This window comes from Aquarana catesbeiana, linkage group LG10, assembly GCF_042186555.1.
Source record: "Aquarana catesbeiana isolate 2022-GZ linkage group LG10, ASM4218655v1, whole genome shotgun sequence".
NCBI lineage: Eukaryota > Metazoa > Chordata > Amphibia > Anura > Ranidae > Aquarana > Aquarana catesbeiana.
Window position 1 is genome coordinate 36,463,740 of NC_133333.1, and position 20,024 is coordinate 36,483,763.

A 20,024-nucleotide genomic window follows, 5' to 3' on the forward strand; every position below is an offset into this window, starting at 1 on the left:
TAGAAGCACTGGAGGGCGGCAGGAGGGAGGGGCGTCCCCTCTCGCCCCCCGTAAGAGCGATCAAGCGGCGGAACAGCCGCTATGATCGTTCTTATGGTGCAAGGAATCGCCGGCCGGATGTTGGTGGGGAGATTGAACATTGGTATATCTGTAGGTGAGTGTGAGGAATAGAGGAGGCCGTTCTGTTTTACAGCATAGAAGCCTCACATCCTGGATATTACAAACAGGGAATCATCTTGCATCTCACCACCTCAGTCGTCTCCGCCATCTCCATCGAATCATCCAACTGTTATTCCCAATTCCTCCATTCGGATTGTAGAAATTATCTGGGCCAATTGTGTAGTCGCACGATTGGCGCAGATAATGGTCTGTGTGTGCAGCGGTGTCTCTACATCCAGGGAACCCTGCAGAGGTTTACATAGCCTCCACCGCACGGAGCTGCACAAGCTGGGAGCTACGACTATCCACTCGTCATCGACGTGCTGACATCACGCTGACGCTGCGTTTTGTTAGCCTAAAGTTTTTATCTGTTAGCCTAAAGTTTAGCTTTGGTTTGTAAATCACCAAATTTAAACTTTCATCTTCGTCCAATAATAACAATATAACAAACTTCCCAGAAGTTCCCAATTTGTACCATCATCTATAGATATCCTAAAAGTAATTAATTGTATAATTTTAATTTTTTTTTATTTTTCATCCAGACTCCCCTTGGACTTTGCTTTTATGGCGGGTGGGACTTAAAGCTAAACTCCAGGTAGATATGAATAACACAAATTGATGCAGCTCTGTATTCATTAATACACCATTAGATATATTTTGTAAATGCCAACCTGAATTTGACTTGGGATCCGTCTCTTGCAATTCCTGCACAGCAGTGCTCAGGCTGGGAGAGGGACACCACTGTATTTATTTTATGGTCTATAGCAGCCATTCTCAACCAGGGTTCCATGGAACCCTAGGGTTCCTTGAGCTGTGGCTAATTGACCTCTCATCTGATGGTACCTTCACAATTCTAGGGCCAATGTAAGGGGCATTCTTCCCATTGGCCACCAATGTAAGATGCATTCTTCCCATTGGCCACCTACTGTATATAAAGGTCATTCTTCCCATTGACCACCAATGTAAGGGATATTCTTCCCATTGGCCACCTACAGTATGTAGGGGATATTTTTCCCACTGACCACCAATGTAAGGGGCATTCTTTCTACTGACCACCTATGTAAGGGGTATTCTTCCCACTGGCGACCTATGTAAGGGGCATTTCTCCCATTGGCCACCAATGTAAGGGACATTCTTCCCACTGGCCACCAATGTAAGGGACATTCTTCCCACTGGCCACCAATACAAGTCCGTCTTTAAGGCAGGGCAAATGGGGCAGCTGCTCTGGGCCCTGTCATTGTTGTGGGGCCCGACATCCTAACAATTGCTCCCTGTCACATAGTGCAGCTGTAGCTGAAGGGAAAGGGAAAAAGTGATCAGAGGTGTCCATGCATGACAGCAGATATGGCCAAGTGGAGAGACACTCAGACAAGCAGTGGCAGGGGTCGGAGGAGTGAGGGAGGATCACATAGAGGAGACAATGACATGCCTAAGGCAGCGTGGAGGAGGAAAGCCGGTGGTGTAAAAGCTACAATCTTAAATAGAACATGTGCTTGGCTGAGCTGACGTTTGCTTGCTATTAACATTACTAGGAATGCCTCTACATACACTGGTCGGCATCGATGAGCAGACAGCTGGTATGTTTTGTGATTAGCAATCTGAATTTGCTAGTTTGCCCTGCCGAGTTGAACTTTCACTGCTTTAGCCGCTAAAGTCACTTATCGCTGCCTCTCTGCTTGCTATGCTCATTGACAGTACTGTTTTGAATGTAATCCTGGTTGGCTTCATTAACCCCATCTTTTCTGCCACTTGTTAAATTCTGCTGCAATGCAAGACAATCCTTTTTTTTTTTTTGCAAGGGGACTGCTGGTGAGTTTGTAGCATAATCTATCTAGCAATCAATTAGTGAGCAGTAGTTATGTGAAGTAACCTCTAGCAACCAATCAGTGAGTGGTAATTATGTGCAGTAACCTCTAGCAACTAATGGGTGAGCAGTAATTATGTGCAGTAACTTCCAGGAACCCATCAGTGAGAGGTATCGAAGTGCAGTAACCTCTAGCAACCAATCAATGAGCAGGAGCAGTAAAGATGTGCAGTAACTTCTAGCAACCAATGGGTGAGTAATAATGATGTGCAGTAGCCTCTAGCAACCAATCAGTAAGCAGTAAGGATGTTCATAACCTCTAGCAACCAATGGGTGAGAGCTAATGATGTGTAGTAACCTCTAGAAATGAATGGGTAAGTGGTAAGGATGTGCAGTAAACTCTGGCAACTAATCAGTGAGAGCCATAATGTGTGCTGTAAACTGATTTAGAGTCTAACTGACATTTATTGTAAGCCTCAGACCAGGTGGAGAGCAAAACTGCATTCCGTCGGCCGGGGGAGGGGGGCTTGGTGCTGGGCTGGGGCCAAGAAAATGTTTGCCCAGGGTCCAATCAATATTGAAGACTAACCTACTCTTGCCGAAACATTTTATCCTCCCTGCGGGGGGAGGGGGGCGGGGGAAGCCAGTGATTATTGCTAGCGACTATAGCAAATAAACTCCAGCAGGTTGGTTGTACCCAAGTTGATCAATCGATCAACTTGGTACATTTAGCCTGCCCATACACGGTTCAAATCTCGACTGGTTCCTGCTGAACCTGTCTGTGGCCGGCTTAAGGCCTCATATACACTGGACATTTAGCAATTAACTTTAGAGCCAATGAAATAAATAATTTTTGGGATTCACTAACCCTTTGGAGCTTTGTGAATTGAGGCTGTTGGGTTATGGTGTGCCGGCTATATGCTAATTGTGAAGGAAAAAGGGGCTTAAAGGGGTATCCATAAGAGACATGAGCTGGCAACTCAATAGCTTGTTAATGAAAAAGTTTATTTTTGCACTTACAGTAAGGGCAGAAACCAACAGATTCTAACGCGTTTCAGCATAAGCCCCCCTTATAGCATAATGAGCATGCTATGTGGAAGGCTTTGGCCGAAACGTGTTAGCATCTGTTAGATTCTGCCATTGCTGTAAGTGCAAAAATAAACTTTTTCATTAAGAAGCTATCGAGTTGCCAGCTCATGGCTCTTATGGATCTGCAGTGAATGCCCCATCCAGAGCATTGGCACTCTGCTCATACACTGTTCAACATAGCGGTAGAGCTTGAGTGAGTCTTTGTGTGCTTAAAGGGGTATGGTTTAATAACACCTGAGCTTACTTTGCTCTAGGTCAAGGGTGCAGGCCCAGGTGTGCACTGAGGGTCACCGTCACAAGCAGGGGCAAGGCAGCAAATAATACACATCCTTCCTTCCCGCAACAAAGTCAAAAGGGGATGGGCTGGGAGTACCATGTAATATTTGATGTTTTCTGATCTTAAGAAGGTGTTGTTTTGCTAGCCCGAAACTGTCAAGAGGAATACTTCTAATATGATTTTTGAACATTTGCATATTTTGTATCTTTTGTGCTTAATACATTTAGTGTGCAGAAATCCCGTTTGAACTGTTGTATGGCCTGTGGGACGGCCTGATTGCACTGCACTGTGAAACTGCTGAAGTTCTGTTCACCCCACCTGATTGGATGTAATATTTGCATGTAACATTATCAATAACCCCGGACACGGCTGAAAGTAGACACACCCCTTTCCTACCCTCCTGTTCCAGGGAAGTCAAAGAACTGTTGCTAAGATGGATTGCCCTACAGTCACCCAGGCTGGGGATGCTGTTGGTAAGGCTGTAAAGAAATCAGGGACACATTCTTTTAACTGGACACATTCTTTTCTCCAGGGACAACCTTCTTAAATAGGGGACTGTCCCTCGAAATCAGGGACATCTGGTCAACCTATTTTAAGTGCTGTTGGTAGGAGTCACAGCTTACAGCAATAGGTAGATTGGCCTTCACGTCCTATGCCAGTGACACCAAGATAAGAAATGAGAAGGTGTGGGTGTCACCTGGTAAGGAATACTCACAGAGCAATAGGTGTTCTAATTCTTCCCAACCTTGCTAAATAAATGCACTTTTGTTTCTGTCTTTTTTTTCCCATCAGAGTGATATTCCTTCACTTCCTGTCCGTTTGACAATCTGTAACTTGGACAGGAAGTGAGGCTAATTCTTTCTAATAGGGACACAAGCAGCAACAAAAGCTGCCTTCCCCGGTCTTTAAAAACTATGAAGTTTTGCCAAGAGTTGGACTTGGAGTCGGCATTCAAATTTCTATCGAATTTGAAGAAAAACAGTTTTTATACATCACCTTCGGTAAATAAAGCACCATCTTTATTTGGATATTTACTACATCTGTTACAACTAAGCAAGAAACACACTAACAAAACCTAATGAATATGGCAATATAAGAAATATGTAAAAGTAAATGAAGATACTCTGTCAAAAAAAGGCTAAATGGTTAGTCCACCAAAATTTGAATACATTTTTAGTAAATACTGGGGATTTTTTTGACCTTGCTAAAGTTCTCAGAACCATCTCCCAACCAGGAGACTTAGTCCTTCATCTGCATTCTCCTTAAAGTGTAAACCCTCTTATCGTTTTCAGACAAGGAAGCTGCCATCTTTGCCTCTGTTTAATTTACAACTGCCATAATGCTGCACATGTGTTCAGTTATGACACCAGCCATTGGATGGTTTGACAGTTTGGTTGAGCACAACCAATGGGAGTGCTACATTTCCGTCACGTGCCGGAAATGAAACCGTTTTTTGAAACTGGTAAATGGATGGGTTTACTTCAGCTTTAAGGATGTCCTGTCACCAGACCATTAAATTTAACACCAATCCTCTTATAAGATTATTTGTGCATCTAATCAGAGGCATAGCTAGAACCTTCAGGGCCCTGATGCAAGAAATCATGAAGGGCTCCCCTGAACCCCAGCTGGGACCCTTCCCTCAGAGCCCGGGGCCTATCCCACTGATCCTGGGGCCCTTTACTCCTGTCCCGATGCCCTTTATTAGAGTCCCACAGTGGGACCCTTTCACTGGTTCTGCAATGGGCCCTCTTCCTGCCTTGTTGAGCCCCCCAGCCCACGGTGGTGGAACACTAGGGCCTGGTCACAAGTGCAATCTTTGTGACCATGGTAGTTCCACCACTGATGTTAGTGGTTTGTTTGTTTGTTTTATCTTGTTTTTTTTTTCATTATTTTTACCATTTTATTTTACTTTTATTTATTTTTTTACAATTGTAAAAGTACAATTTTAAAAAAGAAATAAAAATACATTTTTTAAATATTTTTTACAATTTTGTTTAGGAGCCCCATTGGGGGGCTTTAGTGAAATATCAGGAGTCTAAACAGACCTCTGATGTTTCACCTGTGAGACAGAGAAAGGAGGACACAGCCTTCAATCTCCACCTGTGCAGCCTCAGCTGCACAGAATGAATGGACAGGAAGAATTCTGTACACAGCTACCCGTTCATTCACAAACTGATGCACAGTAAACTTCAGTTAGTAATGAACACAGTGAGTGATTGGTACTGATCACTCAATGTGTCCATTCAGGTAAATATTAAATATTTACCGGCCCCTTCTATGTTCTTTATACTGACACGTCCCCCCCGCAACAACCGGCGGGAGAGGGGAGGAGGAAGGCCAGCAGCGCTGCAGGGGGAGGAGGGGACCAGGGGAGCACACAGGGGTCCAGGCAGCAGAGAGGAAAGAGTTACCTGTAGAGGAAGTGCAGCGGGGGTCACATATAGAGGAACTAATGCCCTCTATATTCCACCTACAGCCACTAAATACAAGCGAGAGGGAGAGGAAGAGAAGCAGGCATTCAGCGGCTGTAGGAGGAAAATGGAGGGCATTGGTTCCTCTATATGCCGCTCCATCGCCTATCCAGGTGTAGAACAGAGGAGCTGAATGGGCCCCCTGGAGCATGGGGCCAGTTCACAATTGCGGCCCCTGTCGTTATGCCTCTGCATCTAATGTATATTATGCAGTTTATATACCTGCACAATCCCCCCATGGTGTAGACATCCAATAGCCCTGAGACTGCTGCTAGGTGTTGCTATCCTCGATGTAATGTCAGCAGCTCTGGCAGACTCAGAGCTGTCACTCAAGGGATACTCTATAGCAGCCGTTGTCAACCCTGTTCTCAGGGCCCACTAACAGGCCAGGTTTGCAAGATATCTGAAATACATCACAGGTGTGATCATTTGCTGCTCAGTGATTTCAGTATTCTAGTCTGCATCTCCCCAAGGTAATACATAAAACCTGGCCTGGGCCCTGAGGACAGGGTTGATGACCACTGCCCTATAGTATTCACCTTTGCTCTTCCCCCAGCAACTACTTAAAAGTTTATATGTTGAGGTAAAGGGGGGGGGGGGGTTTCGAAGGAGCTGGGCCTGCACAGGAAGTAATTAGGCACTCTTAGAAGAGGAGGGGGCTATGACGTGCAAGGCGGGGGCTTTGCTATGGAATTGGAACTTTCTGAAGTGTCAGTTCCCTAGCAAAGGCACATTGCAAGTCGATACAAAAATTGTTAATGGAAAGGAAATATGCTGTAAGTGAGCATTTTAAGATGCTTAAATGTTCTGTGGTTTTACCTGCAAATTTTAAAATTGGGGGCAGGGTCTCTTTAAAATAATGGCAATTTCAGAAAGCTGAGTGATACTCCTGCGCAGGTTGGTGCAGCTGAGACCTCAACTTCACCAGCAGACTTCCCATCTAAATAAATGAAACTTTAAAGGAGACAAATACAGAGGTTCCCATTATTCACCTCAGAATGCTAGTTGTCTGGATGTCTCAGGCTTCTAACTATTCTTGGGGATTCATATGTAGCACCCTCTTAATTTAGGCTGCTAAGTAAATTTAGTTTAGCTCCCCTGTAAACAGTGGAGCAGGGGTTGATTACTTAGGGCTGCTCAGTGTTTCACAGGCTGCTATATTCTGCTACTCCACCCTGTCTTCTAGAGTGTTCTGGAAGCATAGTTGGAGGGAGAGCATAACAGGCAACCAATCCCTAGGGAGGTGTGCCCAGAAGATGGAGGGAGAAGCCATAAGTAGTCTGAGGCCTGGCAGCAGGCTGCAGAGTTCCTGGGTCCAGTCCTGCAGGAGGAGACCCCTGGGGCAGAGAAAACTAGATGAGCCCTTGTGAAGACATCAAGGTCCTAGCTAGGCTTGGCTGGGGGGGCCTACTGAAGAACCTTTGTCCAGGGACTAAGCTGAGCCAGAAGGAAGTTAGTGGGAAGAATGCCAACCAATAGCTTCTGATCAACATGCTTGTTACAGGTCACTGAGCCAGTGGAGCAGCATATTGAGTGGGCACCTAGCTTTTCCAAAGAAGTGAGCAATGGCAACCTTCATATTCTCTCACTAGAAAGTTTGTTGGGTGCACCGACCCCTAAAGTGATGAAGTTGATGCTATTTATTAAAAAAAAAGAAGTTGATGCTATTTATTAAAAAAAAAGCCTTATTGATACTGCAATGTTAATTGAAAATAATAGACGCTTTAAGTTGTTTTTGCTGTTTAGGTGGTTCAGCGTGCTCCTTGGACTTGCAACAGCTGTACAGCAGTCAAGGAGGTGTAATCATTACTGTCAGCATTGCCGGATGGAGTGTAATAAGCTTCCCAAAGGTGCGTGTACCCTTCGGATCGATGATATTTCTATAAGACAGGAGATACATTTGAAAAACTTTACCTCCAGGCAGATATAAATATGTGTTCATTAAAAAAATCATTAACTGCATGTAAGGACCTGAAAGTGCCTTGATATCAGCCTCTTGCAATTGCTGTTCAGCAGAACTCAGACTGTGAAAGAGAGGGTAATGACTGGAATCCAGTCATTGGTGCTTCATGCTAATGTGCTAAAAAGGAACATGGTGATAGGAGAGACCTGAGAGGTGACCTTATCACTCTGCTGCTGCTCCGTTACTGTCCAGTGAGCAAGCTGGGCATGGGGAGCAAAGCAGTGTCATTTTCCTGACTGTGCTGTGTGGAAGGGTTGTGTAAATTTCACGACTGGATTGATAGACATACAAAACCTATTTAGCAGATTGCCGTGACTTTAGATTCACCTTTTCATAGACTGAATTAGTCTCTAAAAGCATAGTATATTTATCTACGGTTCTCTCTTCCTTTGTCTTAAACATCTAAGCTCCTGGGCCACATTTACACTATGCAGTGGTGGAAATACCAGGGTCGCAAAAGTCACACTTGCAGCCGGGCTCTGGCATTCTGCCACCATGGGGGAGGGCCAAGTCAGCAGGAAGGAGGCCAGTACAGAACACGTGAAAGGGTCTCACTGGGGGACCGTAAGGCTCAGGTCACACTGCTGCGACCCCAAAATCATGCAACTTGCTTGTAATTTCCTTGCAAATGATGTGATTTACCATTGCGGCCTATGGCACTCACATTGCACCAAAATCGCAGAAACGTAGTACACCAATTAAAGTGAATGTGTTTTGACTTGTCATGTGACTTTATGGGGAGATTTACTAAAATTGGTGCACACAGAATCTGGTACAGCTGTGCATAGAAACCAATCAGCTTCTAGCTTTTATTGTCAAAGCTTAATTGAATGCACTGAAGTTAGCAGCTGGTTACTATGCACAGCTGCACCAGATTCTGTGCGCACCAGTTTTAGTCAATCTCCCCCTATGTGTCGCAAGCTGCATGATAAGTCGCAGCAGTGTGAACTGGGGCTTATAAAGGGCCCCACAATCAATGGGAAGGGTCCCCGGCCCAATGGAAAGGGCCCTGGGGGTTTCTTGCACCGGGGCCCTGAAGGTTCTAGTTACGCCTCTGACATTATGGAGCCTATTCATTCAGCAACACCTTTGTCATTGCTTGAAGTGGATTTCCTGCTTACACCTGTAGCACCCTGGGGTTTAGTAAGGGAGCTCCTCACAAATTTACTTGCCAAGAGTAGTTATCTTGGTCGATTGATAGAGATCTATTGGTTTCTCCCTAAGTTTGGCCTTGTTGCACTTCTCTCTTCTACCACTTGGTAGTACTAGATATGAGAAGGGCAACCCAAGATCATGTTATGGGTATATGGGGTGTCTCAGCCAATGGGCGGGGTTTTTCTTGAATCCCTTGGCCTGCTGGGAGAACCTATATATTTGGATGGAGTCAGGTGATCTGTGTTCTGTGCCACCTTGATGGCTGTCTGGGTGGACGTGTGTCATCTGCCCCGGGTTGCTGGGCCAGAGATTGGGCCTATCCCGGGGACATCTGGCTGCAAGGCTGTGTGAGGGCCTATCCAGAAGTGAGAGGGCAGCGCAAGGTTGGGATTGCGGCTTGCAGTCCAACCAAAACTGACAGTTCAGTGGTCGGAGGTAGAAGGGAAGCTGTCGCCACAAAGGGACCAACCACCTTTAACAGGGACCACAGTGAGTAACTGAAGCAATTACCAGAGCAACATTCTCACCGAAAGGACACGGTAGAGAATTGGGAAACTTCAGGCGGTGATCAAGTCAGGGACCCAACCCACGGAGGGGACGCTTGCAGAGTAGCCTTGTGAGTCAAGTCAGGGACCGAGCCGGTTAGCAGGGGGGAAGCTTGAGAAGTATCTGGAGTGCCAAGCTAGGGACCCAGCAGGGAAGCGTGGGTGACGCTTGAGGGGATACCACTGCAAACCTTGGAGGAGCTCAAGGGATTCAGAGTCGGTGAATCAGAGGGTCTAGTGAGAGACCGGGAGCTCAGTGTTGAACAACTACAAGAGGCAGTTGTAATGAAGCTGAAAGGACTGTTACGTTTGAGTTAGGAACTCTTAAAAACTGTTACCAAAGGGGACAGCATTCCTGCAAGTGCAGATGTGGCTCCTTGCTGGGAGACTTTCCCTGCATGGCTGTCCTAATATTGACGTCTCGGAGCCTGCCAATTGAATTAGCACTTATCTAAGGGTGTCCTGGCCCTAACCCTCTTTCCCCCCAAAAATACAAAAAGGACTGTTAAAAGAAATAAAACCTCTTTTACATCCAAGAAGTGTCTGGCACCCAATAACTTTGTCCACCTTGAACCCACTATGCCTCACAACCCACCACATACAGAAGGATGTCCGTTATCTTTGGCTTGGAAAGTTCTCATTAGACTGGACAAGGCCAGAGACCTTGCTACACACCCAACTAGCCTTAAAACTGCCCCCAACACCTATGCTAACTAACTTGTGTAAGAAAGATGTATATACTTACCTATTTTCAAGCCATTCCGGTCTTGACATGTGATCTCCCATGTGTCAGCCACTGTTGGCTGCAGGAGTGAGGAGCGACCACATATAAAAGATAAAATAACAAAACCACCTCTTGCTGCAAGATTTGTCTTTAATGCAGAGATTTTCCACACAGTAAATGTTTTCTGCTGCTAGATGTCTTCGGTTTGATGGCCAGAATCATTCAGCTCACTTCCTCTGAGCCCAGATTGCCCTGACCCCCCCCCCATCAGCCTGCGACTTGACATTGAAATGAGAAGCAGCACAGTGATAAACTAACCTGCCACTCTGCTCTCTCCTCCTATCAGCCTGGTTCTTTTTAGTAAATGAACTGACTGGCTCCTTGTGCTGCTTCTTCCTCTCATACCCCAGCTCTGCTGTACAGGGTCCACAAGAGGCTAATGCTAGGTCACATTCAAGTACTTACACTGCTTGTATTTAAAAATACATTTAATGATGCATTAATGATTACAGGTCTGCATTATTTGAGCCTTATACTGTATATCTGCCTGGAGTTTTTATTTTAAAATATTAGTCATTTTTTATATATTAAATATTTGAAATGGCCATGTTAAAGCTTATATGAGATTTTAGCAGTTGGATGCACATCTACTTAGAAGAGGTCATTTGTTTTCTGACATTATAAATACACAGAGCACTTGGTGACTTTTCATTGCTAGAGTTTTTCTAATCTAGCTAACAAGCATTTTTAACTGAAGAGATGTTGGAATTGACAGGTGCACTTAAAAATTGGCTTATTCGGTTAATGTCCATACCTTGTACAGCAGGATGGTCCCGGGTATGATGGCACAAAACAGCAACAGTATGCCCTCGGCTGTGATCACTCTGTTCTTCGTAGCTTCCGCAACATTAAAAAAGAGGAAGACTGGAAGATCTGCAATGTAGAGGATATCCGCTTGAAGACCACCTCACCCACAAATGATATTTACATTTTTGAGGACATAGTTCAGTAGAATCAACCACTTGGTTCTTGAGGTTTTTCGAGACACCGATGATGTATAAGATAAATCCCAACATTTTCTTTTTAAATGATCAAATCAGAAGTTTAAAGCTGAAGTTTAGGTATGGATATTTTTCACAGTTACAGTACATTGTTCCAGCATGGACCAATATAGGTAAGTATATGCCATACCTGGTTGATCCCTGTGGAACCTGGAAACCACTGTAGTAGGCACTGATATTACAGTGATCAGTGTTAGTTTCTGGGTCCCATGTCGAGTGGTTGCCCTATTGCTTAGTGAACATAGAAGGCCGCTGATTTGGCAATGGCACCATTAGAGAAAACTTTGCATCCACTTATTGAGTGCAAAGCGTTTTCTGATTGGGCAAAGTGATTGTGACATCACTGCCCCACCTTATCCAATCAGAGAACCCTTTGCATTCACTGAGAAAATGCAAAGTGTTCTCTGAATGGCACCTATGCCGAGCAAGTGTCCCAGAAGCTAGCAAAAATCACTACAGTAGTGGTGCCTACTACTGTAATTTCCAGCTTCCAGGGGGATTAACCAGGTAAGGTGCATGCATACTTATATTGGTCTAAGTCAGACCAATGTGACTATACAAGAATGTACATACATAAACTTTTTTTAACCAATATACAGCAAGGAAAACCTGAAAAAAAATGAGGCATGGCCCTAAGTAGGCATTGAGGAAAGCTTTGAGAAACACACAATGGGCCATTCCAGGACATTGCTGTAAGAGAGAGTTAAATGGGATAGTCAAATAACAATTACCTACATGATAAAGTGGAAACACTGCACCCCTATTTATCCCTCTGTCATCTCTTTAGATCTGATAAATAAAAAAGCTTGGTTTAATTATGCCCCTGACTAAGTCATCTGTGACGAAACACGTAGGGTGGGGCCCACAAGAGTAACATCATCACGCAAGTGGAGTTGATTGATGGCCGGGTCAGTACTGTTAGCTCATAGGACCACCAAGTTATGATCTATGTCCTGATGCCTGTAGTCTGCTTATTTGCTGTGAGTGTGCACACTGCACTTTACTTTTTTTCTAATTAGGCTAATTTTGCAGTTTTACACTATGGCGTTGCTTTTCCTGCTTTACTTTTGAGAATTGCGGCTGCACATCCTTTACTGGCTTTGCAAAGGAGATACATCTGCCGGTGGGAGGTTTTAACCCTTCATGCGCTAAATGACCATTTGTAACTAAAATGGTCATTGGGATTTGGTAAGGAGCTGGAATGTGTCCTCTTTGGATTGGTTGCACCGTGCACAAATCTGTTGTAATCACAGAGGTCTTTCAAGCACTTGGGTGTTTTCTCCATAAGTTTGCGTAGATTATTCCATTTATATTTATTTATGGATTTTTATGGGTTCATTTTTTGTGGGCATCTAAGTAGACTAATTTAATATATCTGGACACTTTTTTCAATGTTTTGTTATTCACATCTCTTTAGATATTCAACGCCTCCTGGTGGTAACTTTCCACTGGATGAATCATCTAGTATAGGACATTACTGGAAATACCTGGCTGCCCTCAGGCTACAGACTGTTGAGAAAATCACTGACCATATACATGAGCAAAATGAGTGAGGAGCATGAGAAGTGGAGTCAACTTATCAATAACAAACCCAACTTAGCCAACAGGTTTTGGAGGTAAAGGCATCTCCTTCTCTAGGGTGTAGTTTTATCAAGCTGTTGTGTTCAAAACCAATGGGTGAGCATCATTGCATTTTAAAGCTCAGCCAGTATATTAGACTGCAGCAACAACAATAGCTTTTTGTCAAATAATGGGGCAAAAAGATAGAGCTACATGTGTAAAAAGAAGCCTAAAGCTCCACCTATTGGCTCAAAAAGAGACTATATATCAAAATGCAACATCAGCTTATTCTTAGGATCCCTGTCTTTCTGCCCATTGTGACTGGGTATGGGTGGCATCAGAGGCTTTCCAACAAAATCCTGGGAAAACTGAGAGTCCCACATCTAATGAAAAGAAAATTCTGCACTGTGTTGGAGCATCTTCTCAGGGAATTTGAATCCTTAATTTTCCCAGGATCTATATAGAAGCCCCATGACATCACTCTTGTGAAGGAACCTGATATCACCCTTGGCTAGGCTTCACTAGCAGAAGCCTATATATTATTTACTCTCCCAATGTGTGTTTTCCATTCTGGGTGTGTTTAATTATGATTTTATATGGAGGGTGGCAAGGGTCTCAATCAGCCTTTCTCAACTTTTTTACCCCAGAAGAACCCTTGAAATAATTTCCAGGTCTCGGGGAACCCCTGATTAATTTCATTGGAGGTCAAAGGGAAAAATGCCCCTTACATTTGTGGCCAGTGGATATAATGCCATCCTTATGGCTCATTTACATTTGCTTCGACTTTAATGCACATTCAACTTGCCTTTATGTGTTTTTAATGCTTTTGTGATGCTTCGGTGATGCTTCCGTGATGTTTCAGTGATGCTTCCATGTTGCTTTTTTGAAACTTTAATGAAGCTTGGCAAATACCCTGTGTGTATGTGCTGATTTTCAATTTGTTTTTAAGGGGCTCAACAGATCCCCACCTCATTAGTACTCCTGTTCAGCAGATCTCCAGATCATTGGTACCCTTGTTCGGCAGATTCCCCCCCTCAGTAGTACCTACAGTTCTGCTAATGCCCCACTCAGTAGTAACCCCCAGTTCTGCTGATCCCCCACTCGGTAATCCCCAGCTCCGCAGATCCCCCACTCAGTAACCACCAGATCTGCTGATCCTCCTCTCTCTATGGTCCCCACTCACCTCCTGCTCTGTTGCTCACACTCTGCACACCATGTGCGACATTGCTAGTTTCTCCTGCTCCAGTCCCCCAGGTCTGCTGATCCTCTGCTACTCAGTCCTCTCACACCGGTCTATGCTCACCTTCCCATGTTGCGCACCAGGTATGCTGGCTGCTAGTTGCCCCTCTCCAGTCCAGACCCCTCTCACCTTCCTGCTGCTCCTCGCTGAAGACCAAATGTGACGTCTGCACCAGACACCCCCAGAATATATACACATGAACTGGAAGTGACTGCTGATGATGTCTTTCTGGTTCCATTGTTGGTTTACTAGTGCATCCTGGGATATCTCATACCTGCAATACCTCCAACATAAAGCAAAGCTAAAGCTGAATAAAAGCCTCTAAAAAGCTGCAGGTGCTGTAAGCGAGCATTGTCATAGATTTCTATGGAGGCTTTGAAGACGCTTTGAAGCACCAAGAAAGCGAGATGGGTTATAATTTAATAAGGTGAAGCAAAAGAAACACAACAAGTGAACAAGACTGTAAGCTTGCCATTTTATTTAGTGACAGGGGCTTTAAAAAAAACATGTCCAATGCCAACTCGTTTTGCACTCCTGTGACCTGTTTTCAGCAGAAACCGGTCTGAAGTCTGCTTCCTGCTGACGACACTGGAATCAGTCCAGGCACTGTGTCATCACGACAATAAAGTCTGGATCTGCCAGGTGCCTGGACTGATGCCTGTCTCAGCCTTTCAGCGAGCCACTGAGAGGCTGAGACAGCCGCTCCCCACCCCTCCACAGCTCAGCGCTCCAGTGAACGTGGAGGTGCAGAGAGGAGAGCTGCTGACTGACAGGCAGCAGCTCTCCACTCAGGGAGCTGAGAGAACCGAGCCATCGGCGGTGTTCGATGGCTCGATTCTCAGTGCAGAGGCCCCAGGGGACAGATGCAGCATCAGACTGATGCTGCATCCACCTAGGTAAATATAATGGGTAAATAAAGAAAAACCCATACCGCTCCTGTGTTTTGGTGCTGTTGAGTTGTTTGGATTCCTCCCGCATTCTAGAAACTAGTAGAGTTTTCTGGAGCATGGGTGGGAGTTAGACAAATGGGTAGCACGAGCATGTAGCAGTCCCAGCCAATTACAGGGGACGTGCCCCTGGGCATGCTGGGACTGGCCTATATATATTCAGAGAACATGTGAGCTCTGGGTCTCTCCCAGATGGTGGAGTGCACCAGCCGGGGGTGAGACGGGATTGCCACCTCTGGCACTTGCTGCCATGTGGCCTCAGGTGGTCAACGGAAAAGGAAAGGAGTGACCCTGGTTCTTCTGAAGAGCTGACTGAGGGGGAGCTGTGCCTGAGAGGTTTGTTTGCAACTCCAATGAGTACAGACCATTGATCTAGGGGCCTGTACTTTTTGGCTACCCCTTTGTGCTAGCACAGTCAGCCAAGGGTCCAACTAAAATAGATCGGTAGCTAGTGATCTGAAGAGCTTGTCCAACTGTTATTACTGGGACTTTGCTCAGTGCCACTACTTTTGGGCTGTCAAACAGTCTGCAGTAACTGGCTTGTCCTCTACCTGTCCTGCTCTACAAGAGACTTTGCTCATACTATTGATTTCTGCACTGCCACACAGGAGAAATCTTCCATCTGCTCCCAGCAAGGGACTGTACCTGCTTCTCAATTCTAGATCAGCTAGAGTCTTCAAGTTGTGTAAAGTTTTATTCCGCATTATCCTACTACAAATCCCCTACCCTATCCAAATTCCTAAAATTAAAACAACAACAACACCCCTAGACTGGTCTTTGACTACATCGAGCCTTATTGTGTGTGTACTTGGCTGCAGGAAATACCTTGTACCTGTTTGCCAGTGAAGAAGTAAGGACTATCTGTGTAATATTCAAGCGCTTCTATGGGGGTAGCGCTACACAGGCAACATCAAATGGGAGGTCTAACAGCCACAGCTAAATGAATATCTAGCAACCTCTGGAGGAACTTCAGGGTTCCAGGGAACCCTGGTTGAGAATTTCTGGTCTAATGGTTCTCATTTGAATATCCAGTCACAGTCTGGGAAAGTACAAGAATGGTAAGTAGTAAAAAAAAGGAAGAACCTCGCCTTACCCCACTCCACCTATCTTAGCGCTATGTAATAACAGGTAATACACACACTAATACAATTGCATATAAATACAATTGCATATAAAAATAAAATACAAATGAGACGTCTCTCAGCAGCCACTTAAAACAGGTTATACATATAGAAAATAGATGTAAAAATTTACAACTCTAAAAAAGTGACAAATAAAACATCAAAGCGGCGCTCCCATCAGTTAACATAAAATAAAACTGACTGACTAGTGTATGGTCACTACCATGTACGTAAAAAAAGTTTTAAAACAGACAAAAACTAATATAAATAAGTGGAGAGTCCCTAGTGGACGTAGATGGTATATACAGCAAAAAGTTGATGAGTGCACCATTCACCAAACGCTTTTCCACCTCGTGCTCCACACACCCACTAGGGGTTCAAACTCATAAGATCACGCCCTGACGGACGCCCTTTGACAAAGTTGTGATGACGAAACGCGTCAGTACGTGATCTTACGGCGACCGGAAATTACGTCATGACACTGTGCGTTCCAAGACCCAGGGAAACCAACCGGAAGGAGGAAGTGCTTGATGTCGAGATCATTACGATCTCCACCGGAGTACACTCTGTCCCTTCAACCTCTGGAAAACCAGATAGTGTAAGCTCACTCATAAACCGACCTTGAGCTACACGACTATTGTTGGACTGTCACCACGCCATTGAATATTGGATTTTATTCACTTAGTTTTCGAATAAATGGTAAAACGGAATTAGACTGTGGAGTCTCTTTTCCATGCACGTGGATGTCGGAGATGTTTATAAAGATACCTTATGAGGACATCCAGAGTGAACAGACTATAGGATGCTGACTGAGGCCTGATAACTTCTGGGTTCTGGTGAGTTTGAACCCCTTGTGGGTGTGTGGAGCACGAGGTGGAAAAGCGTTTGGTGAATAGTGCACTCATCAACTTTTTGCTGTAGATACCATCTACGTCCACTCTCTTCACTTACTTATATTAGTTTTTGTCCGTTTTAAAACTTTTTTTACATACATGGTAGTGACCATACACTAGTCAGTCAGTTTTATTTTATGTTAACTGATGGGAGCGCCGCTTTGATCTTTTATTTGTCACTCTTTTAGAGTTTTACATTTTTACATCAAGAATGGTAAGTGATAATAAACTGCAGCACAAAGGGCTGCGCTGTGTGGCAGCGCTGTGTAGATCTCAAAACTGAATGGATAATACTACACATAAAACAACTCCCATTTATTGTACATATTTATTCTATTTAGCTGTTTGCCTGGAGTTCATCTTTAAAAGGGGATGAAAGAGAGACGTACACCACTAAAGTCAGAGCAATGTTTGTTTGCCTAGTACCAGTCCTTTTTGAGTTGATTTACTAAAATCTGGTGCAGCTGTGCATGGTAAGCTTCTAAATTCAGCTTGTTTATTTAAGCTTTGACAAAAACTGGAAGCTGATTGGTTTCTATGCAGAGCTGCACCAGATTTGTCACTCTCCAGTTTTAGTAAATCAACCCCTATTTGTTTTGTTTTGGACTTACCTTTCACTCTCAGGTAGGTCCCACAGGAACTGTAGCTTATATTATGTACAGTCACCTTGACCTTGCACTTATACAAGCCACTTTGATTCGTCTCTACCTTCTTGATCTGCAGATCCTTTGTGTTGTCTTTTAAGTTATGTACTTCTGTATAGACCGAAATGTTATCTCCTGATCTGATTACTTTGTTCTTGTACAGTGACCAGGTGATCTCCACCTCCTCTTCAGGCTGGCTCTCATAGTTACATGGAATCTTCGTATTGTCACCTGGGTTGACACTGATGGAGGTTGGTACCCACAGCATCTTCAGACCATGAGAAGGAATGACTGGAAAAGAAAAACAGCCAAGGATCAGCATCAAAGAATTCCTAAAACAGACAGGTGAAATGTGGCTACACGTGGACATCTCCTTTGTGATCTTCAGCCTGCTGAAAAAGTCTGTTCTCCAGCTGGTAAAATCTACACTTCCTTATCATATTGTAGTAAAATGTGTCATAACATTTTTATGGACCCTTTCTTGGGGGTTAAATCTTACACATTGCTGTTATTGCTATAACATTAGTTACCAAAGTGCTGTTGGAATTACGTAAATGTGGACCTCAGTGCTGTACCTGTGATGAATGGAAGGTTGCAGACCAAAAACATCACTGGATAAAACTTTACTCAGCCACAATCAGCCAGTCCCTGTCTAGGACTCTCTTTGACTAAGCCTACTGAGGTGAAACATGTCAGGTGGCAATTTTTGGCCAGGTACTCACTGTTGGCTAAGTGTTAGGAGTGGGGACTTGCTGCTGACTAAGAGTGGAGACAAGCTCCCTGATTGGCACCCAATACTGCCATGGAGGACAAGGAGAGGTTAGTGTTTGGAGTAATCTTGTTTTTCCCATGTTGTCTAACTGTGGACCTCAGTGGACGTCATGAGGACCTTTGCAGGACTCTCTATGTATAATCACATTGGGGTGAAATGTATCAGTGTTGACAATTCTTGGGTAGGGACTCGCTGCTAGCTGAGTTAGTCAGCAGCAAGTCTCCTTTCCTAACTCAGCCAGCAGTGAGTCCCAAGAATTGCCAACATGCAATTTCACCCCAATGTGCTTTTACGTAGAGAGTCCTGCAATGATCCTCATGATGTCCACTGAAATCCACAGTTAGACAACATGGGAAAAACAACTGCAGACACTGAACTCTCCCTGTCCTCCATGATAGTATTGAGTACTGACCAGAGAGCTCATCTCAACTCTTATGCCGTGTACACACAATCGGAATTTCGGCCCGCAAAAGACCGATGAGAGTTTTTCATTGGAAAATGCAACCGTGTGTATGCTCCATTGGTCTTTTGCTGGCGGAATTCCAGCCAGCAAAAGATTGAGAGCATGCTCTTAATTTTTCGGTCGGGAAAAGTTCCTATCCGAAAATGCGATCGTCTGTGGCAATTTCGACGCGCAAAATCCCTACGCATGCTCAGAAACAATTCGACGCATGCTCGGAAGCATTAAACTTCATTTTCTCGCCTCGTCATAGTGTTGTACATCACCGCGTTCTTGGCGTTCAGAATTTCAGCGAACTCTTGCGTGACCGTGTGTATGCAAGGCAAACTTGAGCGGAATCCTGTCGGAAAAGCCGTCATATCTTTTTCCAACGGGAAAAACGATCGTGTGTATGCGGCATTAGTCAGCAGCGAGTTTCCGCTCCTAGGAGTTGAAACAAGCTCCCTGGTCAGCACCCAATACTATCATCGAGAACAAGGAGAGTTTAGTGTCTGGAATGGTGTTGTTTTTCCCATGTTGTCTAACTGTGGACCTCACTGGACATCATGAGGACCTTTCCAGGACTAGTACAAGCACATTAGTGTAAAATGCATCAGTGTTGGCAATTCTTGGGTAGGGACTCACTGCTGGTTGAGTTAGGAGCAGGGACTTGCTGCTGACTAGCAGTGGAGACAAGCTTCCTGGTCAGCACCCAATACTGCCATGGAGGACAAGAGGAGTTTAGGCCTGGACTGGAGTAATGCTGTTTTTCCCATATTGTCTAACTGTGGACCTCAGTGGGCTAGGTTAGGTACACAAGGCGGCCATATTTATTTATTTTTGGGTTGTTGAACAGCCATGAGCCAAACTCTTACCCAGTTGACTTGAATGGGCAAGTTTGACTGGAAGTGCCACCTCTCGATAGACAAGCTGTGTTACATATGTGAACAGTAGAGCAATGGTATGTAAAACAAATTCACATGATAGTGAAACCATTATATACAATCACCGGCCACTTTATCAGGTACACCTTGCTACTACTGGGTTGGATCCCTTTTGCCTTCAGAACTGCCTTAATTCTTCGTGGCATAGATTCAACAAGGTGTTCGAAACATTCCTCAGAGATTTTGGTCCATAGTGACATGATAGCATCACGCAGT

The 20,024-nt window shown here is 44.5% G+C and overlaps 1 protein-coding gene across 1 annotated transcript in view; it reads right to left on the reverse strand.

The window, feature by feature from the left end:
* CD79A (CD79a molecule) overlaps positions 1–20,024 on the reverse strand; it is a 33,222-nt gene that overhangs the window by 9,141 nt on the left and 4,057 nt on the right. Inside the window, exons 2-3 of the mRNA XM_073601998.1 lie at positions 17,621–17,944; positions 11,002–11,120 (exon numbers count right to left, since the gene is read on the reverse strand). Of these exons, the coding sequence (XP_073458099.1) occupies positions 11,002–11,120; positions 17,621–17,944 (443 nt within the window). The remainder of the gene's footprint in view (positions 1–11,001; positions 11,121–17,620; positions 17,945–20,024) is intronic.